Here is a 27,621-nt window from a genome sequence, read left to right as displayed (position 1 = left end):
TTTAGGGTAATTATTAATCACTGTGCACATTTGTAAATGTGGCAATCATATGAGCGGAGGGTTTTAATTATCTGTTTCATGTGAATGTCAGGCCTCTACACAACATCTTAACTGTTCCCACAGCAATCCCCTTTTGCACAAATATTTCAGATGTTGCTTTGAAAACTTTTGAAGTTACCTTACTACCTCTGATTTCTTATTTCCCCCTGTGTTCACTTTTATATTCACTTTCCAAATGATCACTATCTCCCCTCAACCCCTAATCTTTCTCCAGTTTCGCACATTCCCCTTTTTTTCAAGTTGCTATTGTCTTCTGTTCCCTGCCTATTCGCATAATGTCTGGTTGACCAATACTTGTCAGGGTCTGTAGATCCTTTCTAAGGTTCCCACAGTTTACAGTATGTTCTTCCTACATCGTTCACCCTGACACTGACACTGTCATCCCCTTCAATCTCTCTGAATAACCATAAATGTTAAGCAGATAGAGCACAGCAATACATAATATCAGTGTTGAAATACAGATCTGGATTGTAATACCTTTGATGATCAGACAAAGAAGCACTACAAGATATTTAATGAGAGGATGTGTTTACACTGTAACACAACTAGAGGGTGATATATACACTCTTGCTATGTGCATGTAGCCGATCCTCTTGTGAGAGAAGTCCACCTTCAGCAGTTCTCTGTCCGTCTGTCAGACCGAAACCAAAATTTGACAACATAAAGGTTCATGGTTCAGTGTGTATTCAGAAACCAGGAACTAACACTTGGACAGTCACATGTGAAAAGGAGATGAGAAACAGAGAGAGAAACTGTGGGGATTTAGTGGCTGTAGTTAAGAGAAAAGTGCTTTCTGAGAATTGAAAGCATATTATTTAAATGTGAGTATTGACTAATTGATAAGAGTTTAAACAAAATTAAGGATTAATTAAAAAGGCAGTATTATGTGTATGCTCACAACTTATAAATGCAGTTTCATGGATGTAAACATAGTGTTTAGTAACCAAACAGAAAAACCTTTTTAAGTGAGATGAGGTGTGGAGATATGGTTCAGTTTAAAACACTACATAGAAGAAAAATCTTAATTCCAGCCTCCTAATCTATATTGATGCATACAAATGTATGTCTATCACCAACATCACATGACAGGAAAAGATACAAATACATGTGCTCTAGTCAAAAAGGCACAAACACGCAAACTAAACAGAGGTGTGGATTGTATATTTCTCATTATGGAAAACAATTAATAATTTGAAAAGCACCAGAACTACTGCCTACAAAAAGTGAAAGGGGAATCCCTAAACTCCAGTGGGTTATTTAAATTTAAAAAAAGATCCCGAAATAGCGTTTCTCTGTGCACCATGAGACTGCTGAGAGTATGGAAAGGGGAAAAGAAAAATCAAAAGAGGAAGGAAACCATTTAAATAGAGCGATGCAGCAGCGTCACTAATGTAGTCACAACAGGAAACGCATCATCCAAGAGGGAGGGTGTTAAGCAAGAGAGGAAGATATTTGGGGAGAACTATGTCAATATTAGGCATCTTTTAATTTCTTCAACGAATGAACATACAGCGAGAGAAGAGCTGTTTCCCTCCGCCTACATTAATCAACACTCTTGTGTTAACTGAACCGTCACACAGACTTGTTGAGGAGGGAAGATGTTTCTTCAGTCTGATATGCTTTACTGATGATTGGAAAAGGAGATGTTTTTGGCTGCTACTGTGTGGATTATGACTGAATGAAAATATCTCTCCAGATACCAGACATGGATATGAGCAATAACATAACAATTCTTGTCTTCCTGATCATCTACCTAAACTTTGTGTCAGGTAATTAAATACTTTTATTACACAGTATATCTGATTGTTTTATCTGTTTTATTTCATCTAGTATTGTAATTCTTTTACTGTGATTTTCCTGACAATGACGGATGATGGAATTGTTAAAGTCATGGGAAATACAGACATTCTGAAGGCGGAGGTGGAAAAGCAAGATTACATAGAACATGTATCGCACATTTTCCTATTTCACTTAAATGAATCCTACGGTTAGAGTGGAATAAGGGTTTAACTCTGTTCCCTTTACGACAAACCCACAATGTCATATCACCAGAGATCCCATAAATGATTTGCAAGATTGGCGCGTCTTTTCGTCAACCACACTTCCTTCTAAAGATAGCATTTGAGCAATTGCTTAGACAAGGTTCATGATTTTACAATCGGAAATCCAAACAGTACAAATGTTTCCTCTCTCGATTATGTAATAAGAAATTCAAATATCTTGTAATAATGAGTCCTGAATGTAAATCATAATTTCCCAATGTATTTCTTTTTTTGGCAGGACTGTACGTCCCTCAGCCTGACAATTTGATGGTCAAAATTTTGGACGGGGAGGTAATAGTGCTTTGGAAACATCCTGTGGATGCTCCCTCAAACCCTGAGTACAATGTACAAATGGCAAAGTATGTTTAACTCTTTCACTTCATTCTCTATTACTTTACCTTTAAACTGCTTACATTTGTTTTCCTTGATTCATATCATTAACCAGGGAGAATTAATTTTTTGTTGAAATGCTTTATTTAATTTAAATGTTTTATCAATCACTCATTCCTTTATCATATTATGTTTTCTGTCCTTAGGTACTTAGGTAATGATGAATGGGCCATAGTGGCCAGCTGCACAGGGATCAATAAGACCTACTGTGACCTTAGCAGTCTTGTATATGACTATCGCACAGCCTACAAGGTCAGAGTTCAGCTGGTTGCAGGAGATGATGTCTCTGTGTGGACCAGGAAGAAATTTCTCCCAAATGAAAGTAAGCATAATTGTCAGTTTGGTTCGTACAACAGTGTACCAAAGTTAAAACATTGTATTTAGGCTGGTTAAGTTATTTAGGCACGCTATAAGATTGTTTTCTTACACCTCTTTGTTCCTGCAGGTGTATTGCAGCCTCCCTCCATCACATTGTGGGCTACTTCCAGCACTCTGACAGTTTATGTTCACCAAAAACCCATTCTGAAAAAACTCTTTCCTTATGGGCTCACCTACATCATCTACCTGGAGGAGAAAGGAAAAGATAAAAAGGTACAATACGTTAATCAACCCTATCACTAATATTCAAAACACAAGCTTGGGACTAATTGTAACACTCTTAAACCGATAGGCAGGGCTGTTAAAGTACAGACAAACTCACTTGACGACATTTAAATCTAATTTGTTTATGTTTTTTGATTATGTACATTTTTTATTAATTAATGATATTAAAAAAGTGCCTAAATCTGAACCTTATTAATCTCAGGCTATATTTTACAACATATTCTTTACTGTATAATGCCTTGACCTTCTTGGTATTTTAATTTTTACAGAATACCACAGCATACCTGGAAGACGACGTGGGGGAGGATAAGACAAAGTCTTTCAGTTCTCTCCGCTGGGGGAGAGAGTATTGTGTCAGCATCAAGGTCGAGGGCATTGGAACTCTGTCCACCAGCAGTGTGTCCCCTAAACAGTGTCTGCTGCTACCAGAGCAAGGTAAGAAAAACATTAGAAATATGAGCTAAGAGATTTGAAGAGCAATCAGATTGTTATAATTCAGTTGATTTATTTGCCCAAGTAAAATAAAATAAACATCAAAGGAATAAAAAAAAGAATTAAGTTGTAGAGATAGTTAAAAACAAATGGCCTTTCAAATACATGTCACTATGAAAAGAAATAGAACAACATCAACTAAAATGTGTATTTGTGCTAACAATAAAATAAACATGGGACACATTCATTCAGATGCTAGCTTCATATTTGCTCTTGACAAGAAAGCGAATAAGCATTTTTTCCAAAATGTTGAACTAATCTAAAGAAACTAAAGAACGCCCTGCTCCTACTAACTAAACGTTTCCCTTTTTTTGTTGATTGTAGAATGGTTCATAATTGCTGTATCATCCCTATCTACTCTGGGTGTAATGGCCATCATTGCTATCATAATAACCATCCTCCTGTGTTACCTGAGACATTCAGAGAAAACACCTGCTGCATTGGTAAGTACATTCAATTACAGAACACTGGAACAATTAGTTATTTAAACTTGTTCTGGTAACTATTCGGAAAACAGAACCAAAAATCGTTTTTTTTCTTGCATCACATTGATATTAGCCTTGCTGAGATGGTTCAGTTGATTAAACCTTTGTTCCTAAACATGGCTTAACAAAACAATGAATAATATAACAACCTCGGTCTTTTCTCTTCTCACCCCAGAAATCCCCTGTAAGTGGCTGGCGTCCACTCTCCATTGGAGAAGGAGTTGTGGAAGTTGTTACGGACAAAGGATGGTTCCTGTCCGGTCACAGAACAGAAGAGAAAACCTGTGTCAAAGAACCAGTGTCACATGTTACGGTAACAGAGGATGACGGAGAGGAGGACAGGAGGACCAGCATGGACAGCGGGGTCAGCATGGAGTCCAACTCTGCTACAAACAGCGGAGGAATTCCTCCAATGAGACAAGAGGACAGTGGCTGTGGGAGCTTGTTAGGACCAGAGTGCTCTACGAGCTTTCAGACAGATTACCCCCTGCAGGATGAGAGGGGGGATAGTGGGGTGGGGCTGTGCTGCCAGCTCGATTCGTCTTCCATGAATCTGGATGGCCAGGACAGTGGGTTTCTAAAGGTTGCTGGGGGTAGTTATCGCAGCCAGAGCCCTTCCACTGTGCAGATTCAGGTCTATGATGAGCAGGAGGTGTTTAAACAGATGCTTCCTGACTCGGTTTTGGCCGAAATGGTCACAGGCTACAGGGCTGGACCTCAATTGTGCATCTGCTCAGGAGCAGGTCAGTGCACTTGGTGCCATGAACAAGGCCATTATGGAACTGAAGTCATCAAACAATACAGAACTGTGTGTATTGAAAATGGACAACTGAGCGGCAAATGTGATTTTGTGGACTCGTACAAAGTGGGGCTTACATTTTCAAGTTATTCCAAAAAAACACAAACGCACAGTGTCATGGTGGATGACTTAGAAACAACTTTTATACAACTGGGGGAGACTTTTCCTCTGCTAACAGCTCTATCACCGCTGTCCTTAGTGGAGGAAGGACAGGACTTCAATATGAACAATGTGTCCCTCTCTCTCTGTGACATACTGAACACTGAGTGATACGCCGTTTATAAAATCATCATGACATAACCTGTCTTAGTGCTATGCTGGAGCAATGCACTCCCTTTTCCTACATAACACACTTTTTGAATCATTAAAGGAAATAGAGGTTAGACCACACAGCTGCTTGCTAGTAGCTGTTGGTTGGAGTCTCGAGGGCTTCTAGAGACGGATAACATTATGTCAAAGACCTTATTCAACCCTGTTTCACTGGGTATATTTACAACTGACTAAAATGCTGTATGCCGGAAGTGAAACTGGTGTGGGGAGCAATGCAGAGAAACGTTTTGACAGTTACATACTTTTGGACGTTTTGCCACTTCTTCTTCTCCCTGGCTCTCATCTCTTCAACAGTAACACCTATATGATGGTAACCAACACGTAAAGTTTCTGAAATTTCTTTTTCTTTCCGCTATTTAAATAATAGACAAAATAAAATACTTGTGAGCCAGTAGTGCAATGTCAAGTGGTGTCAAACAAAGGAGCAAATTATACCTTTCTTAATCTTCCAGTGATGTGCAGGACATTTGGTCACAGATATGAAGCAAGCATTCATATGCCTTATACAGCCCGTCTTTTACCTACTTCCTCGTTTAAATTATTTATTAGATATGAAAATAACTATTTATTCATCGTGTATTACTGTAAATATATTTGACTCTGCTCTTGTACGTGTCATTAAAAGAAACTGTCTTCCTACAATATTCTGTTACCGTCATATATTCACAAAAAACCCAAGCAATGTTGATTTCAGAAACCATGACTCAAAGAAACACAAGGAAAGCCCTGATACAAAACGGTGATAGAGACCTTAAAACAAACATTGCATAGCACATTGGTGTCCATGGGATCCCCCTATTCAAATTCTCTACAGGAACCAGAGCGGTGGTTTCGAAGCGTCTAAAATAAAAAACAAACACTTCCTCTTTCAGACTCCACTCAGTTTAAAAAAGTCCCGTTTCACATTGATAGCAAAGAGAGAAAATATTGTCAACACGGCTGAAGTTTCAGATACCAAACAAGTATTTAAGTAAAATAATATCCTCACATCAGCTGTCAGATACATCTTACTCTTTATTGGGATGACGTAGAACCCTGGCAGTGGTGGAAAAATGATGTGACGTACTTCTCCATGTACAGCATTAAGTACAAGGGAAGTGAGCCAACATTTAAAATCCTTCTTAGAAATGCAAAGTATCACATGGTACTGGTTTTGAAGTATGTGTCCACTAATGTAGATCATAGTTCAACCTTGTCATGTTTGGCAGGATTAACTTGTTGGGAGGCCTTGGGATAAACATCTTCTGCTGATGCCCTACTGATCCTCCCATTATGTCCAGTGCTACCAGTACGCTAATGCTGGAATAATCTGCTACTTTGTGGTAATTAGATTCAACACACTAATACTAAAGAAAAAATGATTTTGAGGCAGCGACCTCTACAAGACGAGGTCACAAAATGAGCCAAGTAGCCAGGAACAATTTAGGTTGATTTTAGAGGTCCACAACAAATGTGCAATTGATTACCAAAACAGTTTGTGTTGGAAAATGACTCTATTGCATAAATATGTTGTCAAATTAGGAAGTGATATTAACAAAATCTTGTAATGAAATTAGACTGACTCCAGACAAATTGCGATTTTAAGGATCAAAGATCCCAATAAACAAAAACACGTTCAACTGTGCATTGTCACCTGTCTTATTTCTGTCTGTGCATATCAATGATCAGTAACTGCCAGGAGCTCTGCATGATTTAATGCAGATTGTGTGCATAGTCACGTGACATGGGAGTGCAAATCAGCACAGCTGCAGATAGTTAACCAAAACTGGATTAAATGGAGTGAATAAAAAGCTAGACTGAACCTTTTGAATGGCATGATATGTATTTTGGGAACCAGATTGAAGAAATACGTTATACCCAGAGTATTAAAAGAAGTTGATGGAAGTTTTGTGGAGAATTACAACTTTTACAGGAAGTGTTATGTTTTAGCCTACCCAGGCAAACAAAAGTGGCATTTTTTACCTTTGACTGGCCTGAATTTGCCTTTACATGACCAAGGCACCGTGACAACAGACTCAATGTTTTAAATTGTTTAATGTTTTATTAGTTATGGATAAAACGCAGAGCTTTTAAACATTGCAGCCCCATGAGTGGATCATCTGCCATAAGTGTTTATGTGCAGAGAAGGCAGCCTGAAGTCACCTAAAATCATTATATTCACAAACTTTTAACTCCTGTTGTTGAAAAGTTGACCTTTCTTCACCTTAGCTCATATCAGAAAAACATCAGATACAGAGAAACACGTTTTACAGTAGTTTCATTATACGAGAACTATGAGACATGGTTCCGCCAACTATAGAAAGTATGAAGAAGGTAGTAGATATGTGACTTTGAAGGGAAGCCACCTGCAGTTTACAAGAAAACTGATCTGAGCCTGAGCCTGGTTGCAGAGGTTAAGCTGTTGATATCGTTCCTCCCCCTCAAAAGTGCTTCTCATATGTAGCAGAATGTATGCATTAGTTTCTGTGGTGTGTGTGCCTGCAAGTTTCTATCCCGAGAAGCCACAACATATCAAACCAAGACTCTTTTCACAAGGAAATATGCTGTATATTTATATGACATTACACAAAGTAATGTAAATATGACATGAAAGAAAATCCCTCCACAGTATTCATGTTAAAGCATCAACCTAAATGATATCATTAAATGCAGGAACAGATAACATACTGAAAACAAGATAAGTGATGCGTAGGAAAGTGACAGATGAGGGGGTGTCTTCTCTCATGGAGGTTGCCAGAAACAACTGCCACCAAGTCGGCCGTCATTTTATGACGTTGCTGATGGAGAAGGGAGGAGGAGACTTCTTTAAGCCGACTTTGCTGTAGATAGAGAGATCAAGCACACCAAGCTTACCCATACAACCATGAAAAGACGATAAATAAAACTTTTAGTATTTTTAATTGAAAGTATTTGAAAAGCCTGTGAGGAAAAATCCACTTACTTAAGCACTTTGTCTTTCAGTGACAGATCTATAGAGAAATAAGAGGAGATAGAGAGTGGATGTATAACAAGCAGAACAAATTCATCATCTTATGCCAACCATGTAAGCATATGCATGCCAGTTTTACAAGGGGAAAGCATTTTTAAAGGCTGGTTTACCAAAACAACATCCAGATAGTTTTGGTGAATTGTGATGCACATAGAATAGACATTTTTTCAGCAACTCTGGATTTATTATCAGTGTTTTAACTTAGACCTCACAGTCAACACCTATTTCATAGCTAGAAAGTAGTTCCTACTCTATGATGTGTTCACAGAGGTCTTTGGATTATTTAGAGTATTAAACCGATGACATATTTTGAAACCTGTGCAGATAAAACCAAACCTATCTGCATCACTCAATACCACAAGATTGGAACGTTTTTTTGTGGTGAACTGAGTTATTGAAGCTCACACTTACCCTTTTTCTTGCAGCAGTTTTTGCATTTGTACTTGCAGCAGAATTGCACAATGGCAATGCTGAAGAGGATCACCAGGATACCAAAGCCCACGACGATCCCGACTGCCGCCGAGTTCACCTGGCTCCCTGCAAATACAAATGCAGAGCAGTAATAAGATTATAGCCGTAGATCAACACAGATCACATTACAAGCATTCAAAGAACAATAAACAAGCCAAATGAATGATGAAAAGGACCGTTTGGAATTTTACATGCTATTGTATTCCTGACATAAATGATTACCGACTGAAATAGTCGTCTGTCTGGCTGCCTGGGCTTAATTGGATCAATATCAGTTCATTATGAATGAATATTCACTCTAATCAAATTTAATTGGCAAATCAATCTCTGGGAAAATGCCGGCCCTGCCTGTGCGTTCATTAGCAGCCTTTGAAAAGAAAGTGAAAAGACAAAAGTCGTTTTCTCTCCTAACTGCATTAGTACCAGCAACAGCAAAAGGATAACTATGTACTACTAAACCTTCTAAATTGTATTCACTGTTTTACCTTAGCACCTTTGAAGCGACAGCTACACTGTATATGCACACACAGTAGTGACAATAGTGACTGGCCATGCAGTGATATATAAGTTGCCAACTAGCACAATGAGAAGAGCTTGGAAAGTACAGGAAACAATCAGAGCTCAATGACAGAGTGAAATGTGCAACAAGCAATCTAACAAAACATTAAAAGACACTGAGTACATTTAGTTGGAAATCAGGAACTGTAATGTCATAAAACTAAAATACTTGAGTAGAAAAATGTATCTGAATCAGGACGCAGAGCTGTTTGTTTAAAGTTGTTTGTGTGAGTCACAGTTACTGTACACAGAATTGACATGAAGCATCACAGCTGAAACACTCTTACCTTCATTCCCCATAGCTGACCAGCCAGGATGACCGGTGGTATTTCTTGTCTTCTCTTTTACTTCCTGTCCGTTTGGTGTTGAGCTCTGTTACTCACTTTCCTCGACATCAGTCTTCATTTAATGATTTGTCTCAACTGTGAAGAAGCAACACAGAGTTCTCTCTCTTCTTCGTCCTTTGCCTATGTCGGCCTGTGTCAAAATACCAGTCATTCTTTTAAACCGGTCCATCTTCTTTCTTTGTCCCGCCCGCCTTCGAACCTTTTCTTTATCAGAAAATCTTAGAACAATGTGGATCAGACGGCCTGTCTGAGTGTTACTCAGTAACCCTTGCTTTAAAATTTCCCTCTGGTGTACTTTAATACCTTGCAGTGTATAGAATTTTCTCATAACATTCACCCTTTTGTACGACTCACTGAGATCCAACAGGAAACTCAAACATAACCAGAAACTCTGCAACATTATGGTTTTGTTAATCTTCAGGACAACTATTTTGAAACCACAGGTTAGCTACATGATGAAATGCCTTTCTTTTGTCCCTCAGGTTCCCATAGTTCCCTCTCCTTTATTCCCTTCCTAAACAAATCATTAACAGACAGCTAGGTAATACTAAGGAGTCCCCATGCACCACCTGAATCAAGTGGTGCATGGGGACTCCTGTTGGATGATTGTGTTACTACACCTATTCAACATCATTGGTGAAAATAATATAGTGCACACACTATATGAGTATAAACACAAATGTAACATGAGCTGGAAAGAGTACAGAGACATCTGACTCAAAAAGGTAAACTGACTCACAAAGTTCCACAAAGATTAATTGAATTTTAAAAGGTTCGAATTATGTGCAATAAGCAGATACTATCTTACCGTTGCATTTGTAGGGTAGAGGTTTTTTTTGTCTCCCACTCACATAATTCTGCATCATTAAAAACAATATATCAGTGGAAAGTACCGTGGTCACTCGCTAAGTTTAGTGCTAAAGTAAAAGACCTGCATTCACTTTTGCTCCCTTTCTCAGATTTGTTTTAAATTTTGTTGGATGAATATAATGAGCGTAACCTGGCAGCTGGTGTAACACATTCTCATGTTGCACCTTTTAAGAGAGAAGAAAACAATATTCGAGGAAACGAGAACAGATAGGGAGTGTGGTTGTCATGACAGTTAATATAATAATTAATAATCATTACAAAGCCTAACTCAGCTGGTGGTACATCAGCTTGAAATGCTGTACAAATCGTAAAGACCTTATCAGTTCTGAGTGGTGGAAAGTTTCTGTTTGGGAGATTCACCACACTGACATTAGTTATGAGTCTAATCGCAGATCATGAACCACAAAATGTGTCAAGGTCACACAGAGGGTTAGCTGCCTTACATGTATGCCTACTATTTGGATAGGTGACTGCGTATCTTATCCATCTATCCATCCATACTGTGACTTTTGTTTACAAATCCATCCTGATTTCCCCAGCCCTTTATTGTTTCTCTCTCTCATCCCCTCTCCTGAAAGTCAGTTGAGCCAGTCTGCAGATGGTAATGTCGGTCTTTCGGTTCACTACTGTGGTCCAGACTGAAATATCTCAACAACTGTTGAATGGATTGCCATAGAATGTGGTGCATATCCTCTAGCGCCACAATTTTAATTTGTCCAATACTTTGGATCGTGACCAAACACCTGCAAAACTAATGACATTCCCATGAGCCTCAGCTGTACTTTGTATTTAGTGCTAATTAGCAAATGTTAAAATGCTAACACACCAAACTAAGATAGTGAACAAGGGAAATGTTATACCTGCTGAACAACACAAGTTGTCATTGTGAGCATGTTAGCACATAGTTATTTTATCTCTTAAACTTGGAAATATGCAATAAAATAATCTAAACTCAAAAGGTCCACTTGCTAGTTTTTGGAGGAGGAATGAGCAGTCTTTAGGGAGGTTGCACATGGGAATCCATAATCTTTAAATCTTCGAAAATGTAGGATTTGAGTGTGAATCCTCTTTGGAGATGGTAACATTTCTCTTCTGTATGTCACAGAACGGTACCGCTAAAAAGGATTCACACTCATATCCTACGTTAAGCAATGGAAGCTTGATAGTATTCAAAAGCTGTTGAATTTTAAATGACTGATACTTGCATCTTGAACAATGTCATACAGTGTTTCCCCTACCATTGTCTGCCTGAAATTCAAGGTGTTTTTTTTTCTTTTTTCAAATAATTTTTTTTATATATATTTCATTATTCACAACTCACTTTTCACACTCACAAGGTGCTCTTTTATTAAATAAACTAAACGCTTATGCTATTGATCAAATGTATGTGCACGTTTCAGTTTGTACTACGTTTTACGAAGGGCGGGGCCTCGCAGCTGACACACACACATGCGCACACACCTAGAGAGCGGAAGAAAGGAGAGGGGAGAACTAAATAGAAACCGCGCCACGCACGCGCACACAATCTCCCCGCGCCATGCACGCGCACGCAATCACGTTCGCTACATTTCAATCTCCTACTTTCTTACCCAACATTTCCTCTCTCTCCATTATCACATAAAGATATAAAATGCTCAAAAGAAGAACAATTTCGTCAATACACCAAGCCAAAATCTCTAGAAGTATAGATGAAATAAGCAAACCTTTAATACTGGGTCAACATATCCATTTTCATAAATGTAGTCTATACATGTGTGTTTATGTGGTGAGCGGTAACAAGAAGCAGAGACAAAAAATATTTTCAGGAAATGTTACAGGATTTTTTTTGGCAATATGGCAGCAAATTTTCAGGATACAATTTAATTTTACCATCATATCACAAAGAGAGGTGTCACTGATCCTCTTTACGGTGCTCAAGGCAATAATAGATTATCAGGTTGCAAAGGCCTCTATCTACGCTGATATCCTCTATCCCAATGTCATGAGTAATGGATTGCTGCGGATACACGCAGCCTACTTAAGTTGTATAACCAGCGATGTATTTCATATTTCTCAGCAGACAAGTACTTCCTCATACTGTAAATCCATTCTTTAATATTGTCGGTTAAGTGGGTGGCAGCTGAGGTGACACAATGACCCTATTTAAAAAGGTGTGTTGTGTTCCCAAAGGACAGTGATGCAGGATCATGGGATTTGTGTTGATTATTCCTGGAATATCCACACAATTAAACCATGTGATACAATTTGAATGCCTAATGGCCCTGTCACACATATCCGTATGACAGAAACGTATACGCATACGAAATATCGGCAATAGGTTGATATAAATTAAGGGTGAGTTGTGATCGTTTAAAGGACGCAGACGTTACGCCGAACACGCCAGACATACACAGTTCCATATAGCAGAAACATACCGGTGTATATGAAAATTAGCTAAAAATGTGTCAGAGTCCAAATACGTCCAACTTTTCCACAGCTGTGTTGTAGCTGACGCATACATAACGAATACATAACAAATTATCATACGCATGTCAAACATTGATAGCGTATCACTTACTTATTTAAAACGTATCAGTGTCTGGCCAACGGAGCTGGAAACGTGCCATCTGGTTCACGTCATGCTGATGCTGGAGAACGACTAGAATGCTGAACGCTAGCTGTACTGTAGAAACACGTTTAATAAGTTACTCCGTCGTCAGGCATCATCTTAACATAGGGTAGGAATAGGTTATCCACTCGTTATCAATAAATTGGCTGTAGGATTCAGCGTCAGCCGACGTAGCCTATATCTAATGTACCTCTAACGTAGTCACGTAGGTAAGTATTCAAGTAGGTATTCACGTACTATATTTACGTAGGTAGGTATTCACGTACGTATTCCGTATTCACGTATGTCTAACGTAACGTAACGTCTGCATATCTTATGAAGCACACGTCGGGTACGTCCGGTAATTTTGAACATGCTCAAACATCAGCGTTCAACAACGCACCCCAGCGTAACACAGTGAGCTCTTAACAAATACTACTTATACCTTACCTTATAGCAACGTACACCAGCACGTTGCCGATATTTTTTGTACGCCATATTTTTGCATATCTTATGCATTCATTGGACATTCGTCTGATACATTTTGTATTAGGAAGTGATGCGCTATCAACAAGTTAGACATGTGTATCTGTATACGTTCACTTTTCCGATCCGATGAAAAGTTGGACGTATTTGGACTCTGACAAATTTTCGTATGCGCCAGCATACGTTTCTGTCATACGGATATGTGTGACAGGGCCTTTAGATATTGGTAATTGGTAATAATAAGTAAATGTATACTGTTGTACATGAAGCTGGCATGTCTCTTTGATTGTATTCACTCTATTAATGTTTGATTTTCCTTCTCTTTCTTATGTCCTATATAAAAAGGAAATGTCATTAATCTTTTCTTAACACAACCAGTTTTGTTAAAAACATGCAGAAAACTTGGGCTTCCCAGGTTAGACTGGGACAACAGACATTCTTCAGGTTCCAGGAAACATACAATGGGAAGGTGTAAATTATTAACCAGGTATTTTACAAGCCACACTTCCCCTAAAGTTTCTCAAGCTTAATATCAAGTTACACAAAATGCACACCTGTGTGGACAAAGGAGGGCTTGCGTGCCTTGACTGATGGGGATGTTTTGGCTTTGAGGGTAAAATTGAGGTGATGTGCGTGTGTATGTGTGTGTGAGAGAGAGCGAGCGAGTAAGAGAGAGAGAGAGTGAGACTAGTTGTTTTCCATGGAAGTAGAGAGAGAGGTGGGATGAAGGAACTCAGAAGGCTGTTCCCTGTTGAAACAATAAAAGGTCGGTCGAGAAACTCTTCAGAGAAAAATGAATTTTCAAACACCAGGAATACTTTTCTTCAACACTAACCAGATGTTTTCAGAGTGACAGCTACTTTACAGGTGAGGAAGAGTACAGTGGTGTGGGGAACTATGTCAATGTGTGTGAAGTAATATTTTTTAATTAGTTCTGCCTTTTTTTTTTTTCCTTAACCGTCATAGCATCAACATTATAACTAATGTGTTTGTATTGCATTTCCTCAGCAAAAACAATTAATTGTGTAGCTGTATGAGTAATAGTAGTTTTAAAACTCAAAAAATAACTTTTATCCATCTCTAAACAAGTGTCTTATTATACGTTAGCTGTCCTTTATCAGCTTGTCTAATAAAATGCATAACCCTTTAAAGGAAAGTTCCCGATTTTAAATCAGTGTTATCCAGCACAGTGGGGGCGCCCTATGGTCCTGAAATGTGTTAAATAATATGATCTAAAGTTCTTAAGTAGAATTTAAAAAAGCTTTTGACAGCCTCAAATGCTGTCTATATATTAAATTAAAAGGTTCTACATATGATAAATTGAATGTTTGGCAGGCTTGTAAACAGAACTTGTGTTCTTCAGTGGAGGAAAACCTGGAAGTTCGCCTTCAGCTGAGCGCTTCAAACTGCACGTCTCACTTTTACAATGCTGAGGTAACTCACTTAGGCCGGAGATATACGTGCTTTCAACTATGCGTTTGACTTGCATATCCTGCGATATAAGCAATTATCTCCAACCTTAGTCTCCTTATAAACGTGGGGGGGGGGACCAACAGTTTCAAATAGAGGGACTCACAAGCACGGCCGGCCGGCACGGCTACCAAAACAAAGAACAGAGAAGCTAAGATTACAACACACAGAGGAGGTGTGACTCTCTGCTCAGGACGCCATTACTCCATATCTTTACATAGCATATAGGTATTCTCTGCTATTGCCAATGTTTAAAATCTCATATATAGATCCTTTAAAATAAACTAAGTGCCACTTAACAACTTGCTTTGCTTTAAGAGATCGTATTTGTATTGTAATTGGACTACAGTTGTTTTGTATGTTAATGATGATTTTGCTTTGTTCAAAATTGGTCTTGTAATTAAATTAAAGATAGATAGATGCTGAGAATAAGTAATACAATGGAATGCTTTTCGCTCCACTTCTTGATACCATTGTGAATACAAAAATCATAGCAAAGGCCCACGATAGATCCAGATGGGTTAATATGTAACCCATCTGGACTATAAACTGTTCAGCAAGTCAGCCGTGTATTTACTTCTCCCTGAGCTTTATATGCACAAAGTTTAGAAAGAAAAAAACCCAGATTTTAGCAACTAACTGGTGGTTTCATTGAGAAACAAAGGAAGAATAATGAATGAATGACTTTCATCAGTTTGACCTGGACTGTGAGTTTGGCTGTCATGCTGTTAGAGCTGATGGCATTATGAACACAATGAAGCAGCTTAACTCTGTAGAACAAAAAAAACCAAACAAGGGCGTACAATAGATTTATTAGATCTCTGAATGGCTTTCAACTTGTCCTTTAGAGTGTTTGCAAATATCTTGTTCAACTGTGTCGGACTACCAAACAGGATAAACGTTGTGACTGCACAATATTCATGTGATTTACAGTTTATCTCTGTGAGGAATGTGCTATATTAGAGGGAATGGAAAATGGGCATATTACTGTATAAAACAGATATTTTTTGTTTAACAAACTGGTATGTAAATGACACTTTATTAACTTTAACTAAGCTCAAGTCAAGCAAACAGACAGAAGGAGGGCATGCACCAGATGCAATACCAGGGTGGAGCCTCTTAATGTCTTGGCAACTTTATGGCAACCTGAACATTAACAAGGTTATTTGAGGTTATTGGTTGAAAGAGACCTTGTGTGGAGAAGTTTCAGAGGTCATTGGCTTCAAAGTGATCCTCTCAGAAAGCTCCATCTATGTATCTCTAGATTTCCCTCCCTACCACCTTATACATCTATCCACCATATGTCTGCATATGTTATATACTAGTATATTATCTATATTATATTGTAGTCTAGAGTCCAAAGACCTAATTGCTTGAGTGAGGAAAGGCTGGAAGTCAGCTTTAGGTTCAAAGTGCTGGTCAAGCGACACAATCAGCTGCTGTTTTTAACAAGGGCTCTTTCTCTTCAGTCAACCTCAGTCTTTTTCCCCACACTCATCAAGATCTTTTCCCCTCAGTTGTCTATGCTCAGTGTCCCATAACATTCACAGTGGCTTAATTTCTAGAAGCACTGCACTCGTGACCTCAGTGGTCATTGGATGCATTCTTAAAATAAAGGTAATTCACCACAACATACATTTAAGACAGAAGTTGTAGGTGTCCTTACCACTGCAGCATTCTGTGTAGATATAAGGCATATTCAAATACATTTTTAAGATATTACAATTGTATTCCACTCGGCCATCTGTTGGTCTGCTTGGTCCAGACTGAAATATTTTAACAACTATTGACAGATTGACATAAAATTGTCATTCATGGTTCCCAGAGGATGATTGCTATATCTTTGGTGATTCCCTGACTTGTGTAGCCACAGCTATTGGACAAATTGCCCGTGAAATGAAGTACAGCTGACTTTCAATGTAGTTGGTTCATGACCAAATACCTGCAAAATGTACATCATCCTCAGCTGTGATTTGTGTTTAGTGCTAATTAGCAAATAGCAGCACGCAAACACACTAAACTAAGATGGCAAACATGGTAACAACATATCTGCTAACTATTCAGTACGTTACCATTGTCATTGTGAGCATGTTTGCAGGCTGAAACTAGCATTTAGCTCCAAGCACAGTTGTGCCTTAGTATAGCCTCAAAGCCGTAACCATGGCTCTTGTAGGACATTGACTGTATTTGTCATATTCCTGTTCTGTTCATGTTATTAGATGTGGCATTGCATGAGTCACAATGTGATGTCATGAACTCCTGACTGATACCAACTGACTTCTCATTAGTCTGTCAAAACAACAGGTAAAAAGAGATACACACCTCCGCCTCAGGACATATTACTGCACACACACCACACCACTTTTAACATTATGTTGTGCCTGGGTTTGTGTGTGTGTGTGTGTGTGTTCATACATGAGGCACTGTACCACGTTTGTGTTGTTTTGCATGCATGGGTGTTTGTTTAGGTAGAATTTGAGAGGCAAAGAGACACTGGATGAGAGCTAAGGAGTAAATGACAAAAAAGGGGGGGAATAAGAAGGTGTGCTATATATCCAGCAGGCTTAAAACGTTTGTAGAGGGAGGAGGGACAGTGACAGAGAGAGGAGGGTTCAAGTTTCAAGTTACCTGAAATACTTTAGTTTTGTTTTGTCAGCAGGGCTTGGTCAAATACAGCTCTCTCAGAATCTTTGTAGCTTCGAAAAACTACGCTGTACGCCAGCATTTTTATTACTGCCTTGAGGTTTCAAAAAGGGTCAAGTCAGGCACCATTCAAGCCAGATTTAGTTACACTGCTGTAGAAAGAAAAGGGGAGAGAGAGGGAGAGAGAGAGAGAGAGAGAGAGAGAGAGAGAGAGAGAGAGAGAGAGAGAGAGAGAGAGAGAGAGAGAGAGAGAGAGAGAGATACCGAATCAAACCAGGTTTTGTAGTTTAAGCCAGAGGAGCAGGAGGTTGAGAGGAAGAAGACGAAGGACATCCGAGGGACAGTGAGTTACTGGGGAGTCCCACCTCCAGGGAGGGAGGGCAGTGTTTACTCTGTGTCCGTTGGATGAGGTGCATCTGGGCCTTACCAAAAAAGATTACTACATCATGCAGGTGAGTGCAACTGAATGTAGAATCAACATGTTCCTTGTAAAGGCCACATCAGGTCACTGGTCATTTGAATATGATCTCCACTGCACATCCTGGTAGCGAGTTTGTTATCATACTGCCATACTAAAATATTTGCTTACTTCTGCTCAACCAGTTTCTGTAGTACTGGCTCATAACAGCAGCAATGTTTCTGCAGATCGGAGATACTATCTGCAACTAAACGGAAGCAAGATCAGCACTTACAGTTGGCTGTAGTTGATATGATAAGCATATGTAACCTCGTACTTTATACACGGTATCTCATCACAGGTGTGTGGTCAGCGGTAGCTTCTGGTGCAGGTAGGAACATGGTGATTCATATTGATACAGCTCATTATGTATTTATCCGATTTTGAGGGTTTTTTAGATAGCAAAATCTTTTCAAAACATATGTGTGCACCGCCCACTTCATTATACGAATGAGTATATGTGTGTGGACATGCTTATGTGTTAGAGAGTGAAGCCTACTCAACACTAACTATAGTGTGCACTTCTGCCTATAAAATATCTAAACATGTGCACTGGTCTAGATCACTGACTTTGATTAAAGCTAGTTCAACATGTCACACATAGTTTCTCAAAAGCTTAGAGGAACATAATCTAACAAAGCAGCAAGGGGAACACCTCATTTTAACAAAATGTTTACCGTGTTAAGGCTCTTATCTGTCAGGGCTGACCCAGTTATACGTCCGGTTACCCAGCAGATTTGGTTTACTGGCTGGAGTCCACCATATGTGTCAGTCTGACTCAAAAAAGAAACAAAAATCAGATTTAACATATTAGTTGTTTCTGCAGAAGTAAAAGACGTAAGATATGGTTTGTTATCTGATCGTTTTGAGATATTGCTCTGGATCATAAAATGGTTTGTGTAAGTCATGGAACAAATGACGACATTTATGTTTCCCAGAAGGAAACATCATTACATGTCATGTAATGACAAAACAGAACTTGTATTTTCAATTATGCGTTTGTCCACTTTTGGCAACATGACTTTCTTTAGCTATCTTTCTGGTTTACCAGCACTTCCCACCTTTTTTGTGATGAGTCATTCATCTTAAATTAATACTGCACACTATCAGATGATGATGACCTAGTTTCTCCGACCACTTAAGGGTGAGTCTTAAATCTTTTGGGGAAATTGAAAAGAGGGGGTATCTCAAAATCACCTTACATCCTGTTACATAAAGTGAAATGTACAGTATATGGCTATAAACTAAATAAATGAGTCCAACTTAATGCTTAAGGCTTAATGCACACAAATGAAACATTTACTTGTTTCAATGTAAAGAAAATGTGTTGAGTAAAGGACAAAGTGTCTGGGACTTGACCTATGCAGCTTTTATACTTTAAGTTGGATGGTATCACTTGAAATTATCTCTTATGTGTGTCTCAGGGAGTTTCTCAGCAGTACAGCTGATCACAGCAGAATAAAGTGCGCTCCCCTCTAAAAAGAAACCTGCCTAACAACATTCTTTGCCCCCCTCTCTTTATAGAGTCTATCATTTGTTTCTTGCATTTGACTGACTGTGTGTGTCATTTTCACAGAGGTGAGCTTTAAAAGCCTCTCTTGCCCCAAAGTTGATTTTAAAGCACTTATTTTAAGTAAAGTAACTAGTGCTGTCATGGTATCAGATTTTTCACTACACAATTATTGTGGCCAAAATAATTCACAATAAGGATATTGAAAATAATAATTATGCCATCAGTGAAATTTATCTTTAACTTTGTTTATTGTGCATTTTGTCTTTATTTTGGCAAATGAATTACACTTAATATACAAGTGTTGGGAGGCGGAGAGAGAGTCTGTAACCACAACAGTACAAAAGCATACAAAAGGAACAATTACACTAATATTGGATATTGTGTGTATGGGGGAGCGAGGACGGAAAGAAACGGAAATAATTTTCTTTAAAACCAGAAGTGAAAACTAGAGAACAGTATAGAACAGTGTAAACTGTTTTGTTTAGATATATGGTTTTGGCAATTCCTTATTAAGACATAGAAGTTTAAGCATTGGATATCGCAAACAAACAAACATACTGTGTATATACTGTGAATTTGTCTGTAGTTCAAACAATGAATGAAAAAGCCCTCTTTAGCCTGAATGTAGAAGACACAACTAGTTTATCATAGTTATACTCAATATCCCATAATCCATTGTGCCCTCCTTATTTGTGAAAGGGTGCATTCACCTTATCCAACAATTAGAGTGAGGAAATAACTCACTGAAAAAGTAACTGTTCAATTGTAAAACATACAAATAACAATTCATAGCATCGTTTTTGGCAACAGGGAGCTTGTTTTCAATAACAAAGCTAAAAGAAAATACTTGTAGCCGCTCAGCAGCAAACGGCTGACAGACTAAATTGGCCACTAAAGTCAGCTGGTGAACATAGTGGAGCATTAAACTGGTTAAATTACACATTTAGATTAAAGACAGTGACATTCGCCAGGTGGACAGAAACACGACTTCAAATGACTGATAATGTTGATCCATAACTTGTGTCAATGTTAATTCACAACTTTCCGCTTGCCCCCACGTGGACACGTTTCATCACTCCAAAACAAAAATACCCACAATTCACATGTGCATTTGTTTGCCGCACATGTTTTGGAGGTATTTACTAGCATAACCACCAACAGCTAGTTTAGCATTAGCCCCGTTAACTGCAAGGAAGCAGCCGTGAAGCCGCGGATTTCACACAACCTCCAACTCTGAACAGCGTGAGTAGTAACTACTTACCGGGAGTGGCATCTTTACAACAAGCCGAGCCCTAAATTACCCAAATTATACCGAATTGACTCCGGGAAGCTGCATGGAGGTTTACTGAGATTTGTAGTCTTAACTAGCAAATGTAACGGCCAATAGTACAATTGTAGCATAATCTCTTAACGCTACATGTTAACGTTACTGAAGTACTGTCATGAGTTAGGGTTAAGCAAACTGGGATTCAAGCACACCTTTTATGAATGAATCTTTACCTTATTTAATTTAGTGGTCATCAGTGACTGGTAAGTAACATTACTATTAAACAGAAGACCATTTAGTTTCACTTAATTATTGGATAATAAAAAATAAAAACTCTTCAGGCCCCTTGTTAATTTTTTCAAGTGAAATTAATCTGAGAAGGGAAAATCACTCCATGGCTCACAAATATGTCAGATTTGTTTGAAAGGGTGGGAACTACAGCTTTGAAGGATACTGATCCTACTACTTGTATTGGGACATAACAACTGTCATTCGTTTTGTTTTTACAAGCACACGATGTACTGTATGCAATTGTGCAACTAGGATGCATCTTCCTGCAGGATACTTGAGTTATATGTGGCTTTAACCTCTCCTGTGGTTGAAGGGAAGCTTCACTTTAACACTCTGCAACATTTCAATGTGCTCTGTCTCCACAATATCAGTTGCATTTGAATGGGAGACTCACCAGGTCCCAATAGACCCTGCCATACTACACCTCACAATACTGTACATTCAAAGTCTCCTTTGTCTACTTTGTTATAGTGCGGTCGAGGAGTCTGTCCGATAATGGATTATGACAACTCATAGTGGCACAAGTGTGCATGATCCATAATCCTTTTGTGGCTCCAACCCTAGATACGCATTGTATTAGACATCTGTTTTACACATGGCTCACGTCTTCTATCTTTTAGTGTTTTGGACAGATGGCTGAAATGTATTCTCGCATATATTTAATAACGATCACCTGGAAATAAACACAAAAAGTCCCATGCAATCAGATCGTGAAAGCTTAGATGATTACATGGAAACAAAATGACACAATCACAAACCTAAACCTAGACACAGACACTATTTTGTCTCAAGCCATGCAATGCACACTGTTGTTTCGACAGCTGTGCTCACCTTGTCTTATGTATCCTTGTTATTCTTTCCTCAGACGATCATCCAGGTGCCCGAGGACAGTACGAGGCCATTGAATCCCAGGAAGACCGGTTGGTGTTGGTTTCATGTTTATATATGTTGGTTTATGAATACCATGTTAAATACTGGAAACTGTCATGTAATGTATAGTTTGACTGAATTTATTTTTTCCTTTTTGACTAATTTTCATTTTCATCCCCCTTTTTTCTATCATTGCCTCCCTAATGTTTCGCTCTCCATTACTATGTATTTTGTCTTCCCAGTGATTCCACGGCCTGGCCGCCACAGAAAGCCCATGACGGCTCCAAAGACTCAGAAAGACAAGGCGTCTAAAAGGAAGAAAGTGGTCCTGACTGTCGTGGTAGTTGTAGTTTTACTGGGAATACTGGTCACTGCAGCATACTTCAGTGAGTCACAAACCTTGGACGTAGTTTTAATACCACAGGGTGGCATACCAAACAGATATATTTATATTTCCATCAACTGTCACTACTTGGATTCCAGAGAAACATGTTTTGCAAAGGCTTAAAATTCATGACAGGATTCAGTGTCATTCATTGTATTTCAAATCATCCAAGCAAAATGTTATTTAACTTGTTTCCTGCCCTCTCTTCCAACGTGCCTCTCTTTTTCCCTATAGTTAAGCAGCTAATTGACAGCAAATATTTCTTCTGCAAGCGTTCAGTGAAGTTCATCCCAATAGACAAAGCCTGTGACGGCAATCATGACTGTGCTGGAGGAGAGGATGAAATTACATGCGTGTCAAGCTTTACGGCCAACACTACCTTTCCAGGTAAAAATAAACACCTCACTTTTGTCATCACAGACGGACACAAAAACTAATCTGGGAAAAAAATGAATCCTCGTATCTTACTCTTTGTGCGATTCCTCCCTCCAGTGCGGCTCTTGACAGATAAGCATATCCTGCAGGTGTACAGTCGTGGTCCAGGTTGGCTCAGTGTGTGTAGCGACGACTGGAACCAGAAGCACACACAGACCGCATGCAAACAACTGGGCTACACAAAGTGAGTTTACATGTGATTACATGTTTGTGTTGCAAATTAAATGGCTGTGTTATTTGACCTGAATAAAAAGTCTTACATTGCCTCCCCCCCTTTGTCTTCACAGTGAACCTCATAGCACAAGTGTCCGAGTGGACACTTTGATACCTATCCTGAAAACCGGACCATTCACAGCTGTCTGGCCCGGGACTTCGAACACACCCATACACCAGGCGACCATAGAACGGTGAGGACGGCGTCTGTCAATAAACATGACTTTGACCTTTTTACATCACAGGTCATTTAGCAGACGCTCTTATCCAGAGTGACTTACAGTGAACTAACTACAGGGACAGTCTCTCTCAACTCAGGGTTAAGTACCTTGCTCAGAGGCACCTGAAGTAACATTAGTGCTGTTGCTTTTAACATTACCTTTATGACAAAGATATCGCTGTTGTTGCCAGAGAGCTGATTCCCATATGAACAAGCCGTTGCCTTGAAAATGAAAGCACATTATGCACTTCTCTCTTCCCCCTCTTTATTTTCCGATCTGTTTCTTTCCTGTCTGTGTTTGCTAGAAACATGTTCACTTCTTCTTATTTTCGCTCTTTTAGCTTTTAACTTTTGCTCTCTCCCCTCTTGTCTCTTGTACACATGAGTTGGTGTCTGTTTCGTTTCCTAAAAGACAAAGAAATTCCCCTTTCTCACCTCTCTGTCTCATCCCCTATGAAAGTAAACAAAAAAAGACAGAGTGAAGCAAAAGAAAGACAAAGTTCAGCATGGGGGTGAAATTAGGTCAACATTAGACTGTGTATTTTGTCTGTTTGACTAATTGTGTAGCCATTTGTGGTACATGTGTAAAACTAAATATTTAATGAATGCCTTTTTCCCCCAACAGCAGTGTATGCAGATCTGGATCTGTGGTATCTTTGACCTGTTCAGGTGAGTTATTTTTTTAGTAAAGCAACCACCGTCACCAACATTGTTTAGTTTGCACACGAACAGGCCCACACACGTCTAGCTGCAAAACTCTTTCTTAGCAACATATGACATTCTTTACTACAAGTCAGAAAAGGTGTTTGTGGAGGAGAAGAAACTAGTCTAACCTGACCTTTACTGTTTGAATAGAAGGATCTCTAGATGGATAAAACAACAAAGACATACAATAAAAGTTAGGTTGGAATGGACTAGTGAAGAAAATAATCTTAAAATGACTGTTTATCAGACTGTGGAGAGGCGGGCTCTGACGGCCGTATTGTCGGGGGTACAGCTGCTTCGATTAAGGACTGGCCCTGGCAGGTTAGCCTGCAGCAGGGAGGCAACCATGTATGTGGAGGCTCACTGATGTCACCACAATGGGTTGTCACTGCTGCCCATTGCTTTGCTGGGTCTGTATAAATACACATTTATCATTTCCTTTGAATTTCCTTTGTGGTTAACATCTAATACATAAACTCGTACTCACACTTTCTCCTTGCTCTCTTCTTTTGGGCCTTGCAGCAGTAAAAAGGAGCTGAGTCGCTGGAGAGTGGTGTCAGGCTGGACAAAAATGTGCACACTGGGAGGTTCCTATGTGGACAGGATTGTATTGCATGGAGACTACGATTCAGCAAAAAACGACTACGACATTGCACTGATGAGACTCAGCAGCCCGATCACAGTGGGAGGTGAGAGTTTAATGTTATACTCAGAAAAACTCTGTTTGCTAGATGTATTAGTATATTGGTTAACTGAGCTTGTACAGTCTGTGTTTATTAGACAGAAATTGTAGAAATTTTGATAAGGACAAGTAAGGCTTTACACTAGGGCCCTCTAAAGATGTAAATGTCAAACCGCATGCTCTCTTCTCTACAGTAGATCAAATTCAGCCAGAGTAATCAACACTTTAACTGTACCTTTTTAATTTTCCAAAGTCACGACAAGCAAATAATAAATATCCTAAATGCTTAAATTCGAACGCACTGCTCCTGTCTTTCAGATAGCCGCAGGCCGGTTTGTCTACCTCCTAAATCCTTAGGCCTTCCAGCCACTGCCACCATGGCTGTGAGTGGCTGGGGATACATGCAGGAAAACGGTGAGAAACCTGCACACTACCTCTCATTATCATCATCATCATCATGAACTGCCACCTTGTGACGAAGAACTTCTTTAAAGTTACCACTATAACACAAACGTTGCATCCTTGTTATTCTTTCAGGTAAGGTTTCGCCTTCACTTCAGGAGGCCTTCATCCCTCTGATACCGCGGGCCAAGTGTTCCAGCCACACAGTGTACGGGACAGCCATAACCCAAAGAATGATCTGTGCTGGTTTCCTGGGGGGGAAAGTGGATGCCTGCCAGGTAACGAACGAACCACTAGTTCCAATTACAATTAACATTGATTAAGACTGTAAAACAAATATACTTCTATAGGCCTGCAATTCGGTATCAGTTGTAGATTGTAGAATGGTCCAATATTCAGAGATGATATTCATTTTTATTGTGCCGTTATGTCTCCCAGGGGGACAGTGGGGGTCCTTTGGTGTACTACACCTCCTCTCATTGGCATCTGGTTGGAGTGGTAAGCTGGGGCATTGGCTGTGCCCGGGAGAAAAAGCCAGGTGTCTACACCAACATGGAAGAGATGCTAAACTGGATTCATACAGCTGTTGAGGTATACAATACAGAAAGGATGCTTAGTTTCTGTGTTGGTACGGTTCACATGTTAACATGTATAAGAAATGCAATACATACAAAGCCCTGACGATTATAACTTTATCCCACTAGAAAAACCCCTGAGGTCCTCCATCGTGTCGAGCAGCCGCCTCAAGACTCCAGTCCAGTCTGCCTTAGACAGCCTGTGAAACTAAAACAAAGCTTTTGTTTCAATGTGGTTGACTGAAGATGGGAGACAGAAGGACAGAAAGGGGAAGTTGAAGATCAATCTCAGCAGCAAAACAAAAGAACTCAGCCAAATGCAAAAGCACCGCACACACACACACACGCACACACACACACACGCACTGTTTCATACTAAACTTATTTCAGGTGTTTGTGCCATTTCAGGTTCTTATCTCAGGGGACAAGTATATTTATGTTTTTATGTGTCGCTGGACAGTCTGGATGTTTTTAGCTTTTACAATGTTGGCATTTGACAGACCCAATTAACTAATTCCTACTTTTATAAAACAAGAATAATATCAAATGAAAATAGATTTTATCACTGGTTTTGTCATAAGGACTTAACTGTACAAACTGTTTTTAACTGTGAAAAGATTGGACCTTACCAGACTGGCAGACCTCAGACATAATGTACTTGATTACTATGGTTTTCGGTGCGCTGTGTGTTATGAGGGTTCATACGGTAAACGCTACGTAAAGAAAGGTGGTATAAAGGGGAAACCTGTGCTATGCCAATGCCAGCAGAAGTCAGTGTGAAGCTTCAGGTTAATATCCTCAATATATGCATTTATGGTGCTGATCCAGTTGATCTGATGTCTCTTGCTAATAAAGGGAAAATGCAACCTTTACAGCACAGATATTGTGCTTGTTTCCTACCACAGATTGAGATACATGAGCACTTTAAGTGGAAACTGAGAATTACTTGACCTTAATGTATGTACAAATGATTCAAGTTACTAGTCTAACAATGCCCTGAAGACTAACTCAAACCACTGTTTTGTGTTTATAGTTTGTAGTGCCTCCAGACTGAGTTTTAAAGTGCAATCAGATATCAAGCGTGCCTTCAGAAATCTCACACCATGGCCAGAATATTCGATGGTGGCCATTGAGTTTTTAGGATATAAATGTAAATTCCTAAAATATAAAAGTGAGCAACAGAGATTATAGAATGTACATTTGTAAAATGTGTGCACTCAGGTGAAGTGTATCAGTTTCATTTTAAATGAATCATTCCATTTGTTGCAAAGTAAAATACATTACCTTTATTTTTGTATCATTGTCTTGTCTGAGACCTACACAAAATTAGTATAAATTGGCACTTCTGACTTTAAAAACAATAGTTAACATATTGTATTATACTGTATTATATTATGCAATAGTTGGACAGGAATAGCATTTCAAGAGTTGCTGAACGCCACAGTGTGTGATGACTGTATATAGATGGTACATTGTGTTGATTATTATATACCTGTAAATATGTTGTAAATATAATAAAGACTTTCTTCGTCAACCTGGCAATTGTAAAGATTGTTTTGTCACACACAATGTTTTGATATTCTTTGCAAGTGAAACCGGATACTTCCTTGTTCTATTCAGTGTCGCCCTCTGACCCAAAGTTAACAAAAGGCGCAATAGGGAACAGAATGTATGTAAATCATCATATACATTCTGAACAAAAGAGGATGCAAATGACACTTCGTCTCAAATTTCTGGAACATACCTTAAAAACCACAAGGTATTGAGCAAGTAAGTTTGATTCTTCCACCATTACCCTATACCTAATCCGCTCTTTTCATCACATCGCAGCCTCCGTCAGTCCCGTCAGTTTGTCCCGGGGCAGTTTCATTTCATTCACACATTTAGATACTTCCTCAAATATGTAATGTCCCGTGGTTGTGCCATGCATTGATTTAATTACCAAAACCAGCGGGCCAGTTATGATAGAGAAATTATATTTTCT

General features: G+C 39.1%; 2 protein-coding genes and 1 long non-coding RNA gene across 4 annotated transcripts; 2 read left to right on the top strand and 1 right to left on the bottom strand.

Moving 5' to 3' along the window:
* Positions 1-1,536: 1,536 nt before the first annotated feature.
* il10ra (interleukin 10 receptor, alpha) lies at positions 1,537-5,843 on the top strand. The gene is made up of 7 exons (XM_029447034.1): positions 1,537-1,829; positions 2,341-2,461; positions 2,639-2,814; positions 2,938-3,083; positions 3,365-3,530; positions 3,912-4,030; positions 4,248-5,843. Exons 1-7 carry the CDS (start codon positions 1,739-1,741, stop codon positions 5,139-5,141), a joined length of 1,713 nt encoding a protein of 570 aa, XP_029302894.1. The 5' UTR covers positions 1,537-1,738; the 3' UTR covers positions 5,142-5,843.
* Positions 2,594-21,021, bottom strand: LOC115018174 (uncharacterized). Its single transcript, XR_003833330.1, has 4 exons — positions 20,854-21,021; positions 4,222-4,325; positions 3,380-3,517; positions 2,594-3,056 (listed from the first exon to the last, which is right to left on the bottom strand). It is a non-coding gene; the product is annotated as an uncharacterized LOC115018174 (long non-coding RNA).
* tmprss4a (transmembrane serine protease 4a) lies at positions 20,572-27,166 on the top strand. 2 transcript variants are annotated; one of them, XM_029447035.1, is made up of 13 exons: positions 20,572-20,834; positions 22,016-22,070; positions 22,263-22,406; positions 22,640-22,792; positions 22,898-23,024; positions 23,128-23,247; positions 23,899-23,942; positions 24,226-24,388; positions 24,501-24,667; positions 24,979-25,074; positions 25,198-25,340; positions 25,501-25,653; positions 25,767-27,166. In XM_029447035.1, the coding sequence occupies exons 3-13, from the start codon at positions 22,295-22,297 to the stop codon at positions 25,776-25,778; spliced, it is 1,290 nt and encodes a 429-aa protein (XP_029302895.1). In that variant the 5' UTR covers positions 20,572-20,834; positions 22,016-22,070; positions 22,263-22,294; the 3' UTR covers positions 25,779-27,166. The 2 variants fall into 2 exon arrangements, with proteins under 2 accessions (XP_029302895.1, XP_029302896.1); XM_029447036.1 differs by lacking the exon at positions 20,572-20,834 and adding an exon at positions 20,934-21,122.
* The last annotated feature ends 455 nt before the right edge of the window (positions 27,167-27,621 follow it).

Source organism: Cottoperca gobio, chromosome 13 (assembly GCF_900634415.1).
Source record: "Cottoperca gobio chromosome 13, fCotGob3.1, whole genome shotgun sequence".
Taxonomy (NCBI): Eukaryota; Metazoa; Chordata; class Actinopteri; order Perciformes; family Bovichtidae; genus Cottoperca; species Cottoperca gobio.
Note: the sequence above shows the minus strand (reverse complement) of the source record. Positions and strands in the feature narration are given on the sequence as shown.

What these genes read in the sequence shown, in the direction of transcription:
- tmprss4a (XM_029447035.1), top strand. Translation starts at nt 22,295, where the DNA reads ATGACGGCTCCAAAGACTCAGAAAGACAAGGCGTCTAAAAGGAAGAAA. An exon ending in CAGCCCGATCACAGTGGGAG is followed by an intron (nt 24,668 to 24,978) that starts GTGAGAGTTTAA and finishes CCTGTCTTTCAG; the next exon opens with ATAGCCGCAGGCCGGTTTGT. An exon ending in GGAAAGTGGATGCCTGCCAG is followed by an intron (nt 25,341 to 25,500) that starts GTAACGAACGAA and finishes TATGTCTCCCAG; the next exon opens with GGGGACAGTGGGGGTCCTTT.
- il10ra (XM_029447034.1), top strand. Translation starts at nt 1,739, where the DNA reads ATGAAAATATCTCTCCAGATACCAGACATGGATATGAGCAATAACATA. An exon ending in GAAATTTCTCCCAAATGAAA is followed by an intron (nt 2,815 to 2,937) that starts GTAAGCATAATT and finishes TTGTTCCTGCAG; the next exon opens with GTGTATTGCAGCCTCCCTCC. An exon ending in AGAAAACACCTGCTGCATTG is followed by an intron (nt 4,031 to 4,247) that starts GTAAGTACATTC and finishes TTCTCACCCCAG; the next exon opens with AAATCCCCTGTAAGTGGCTG.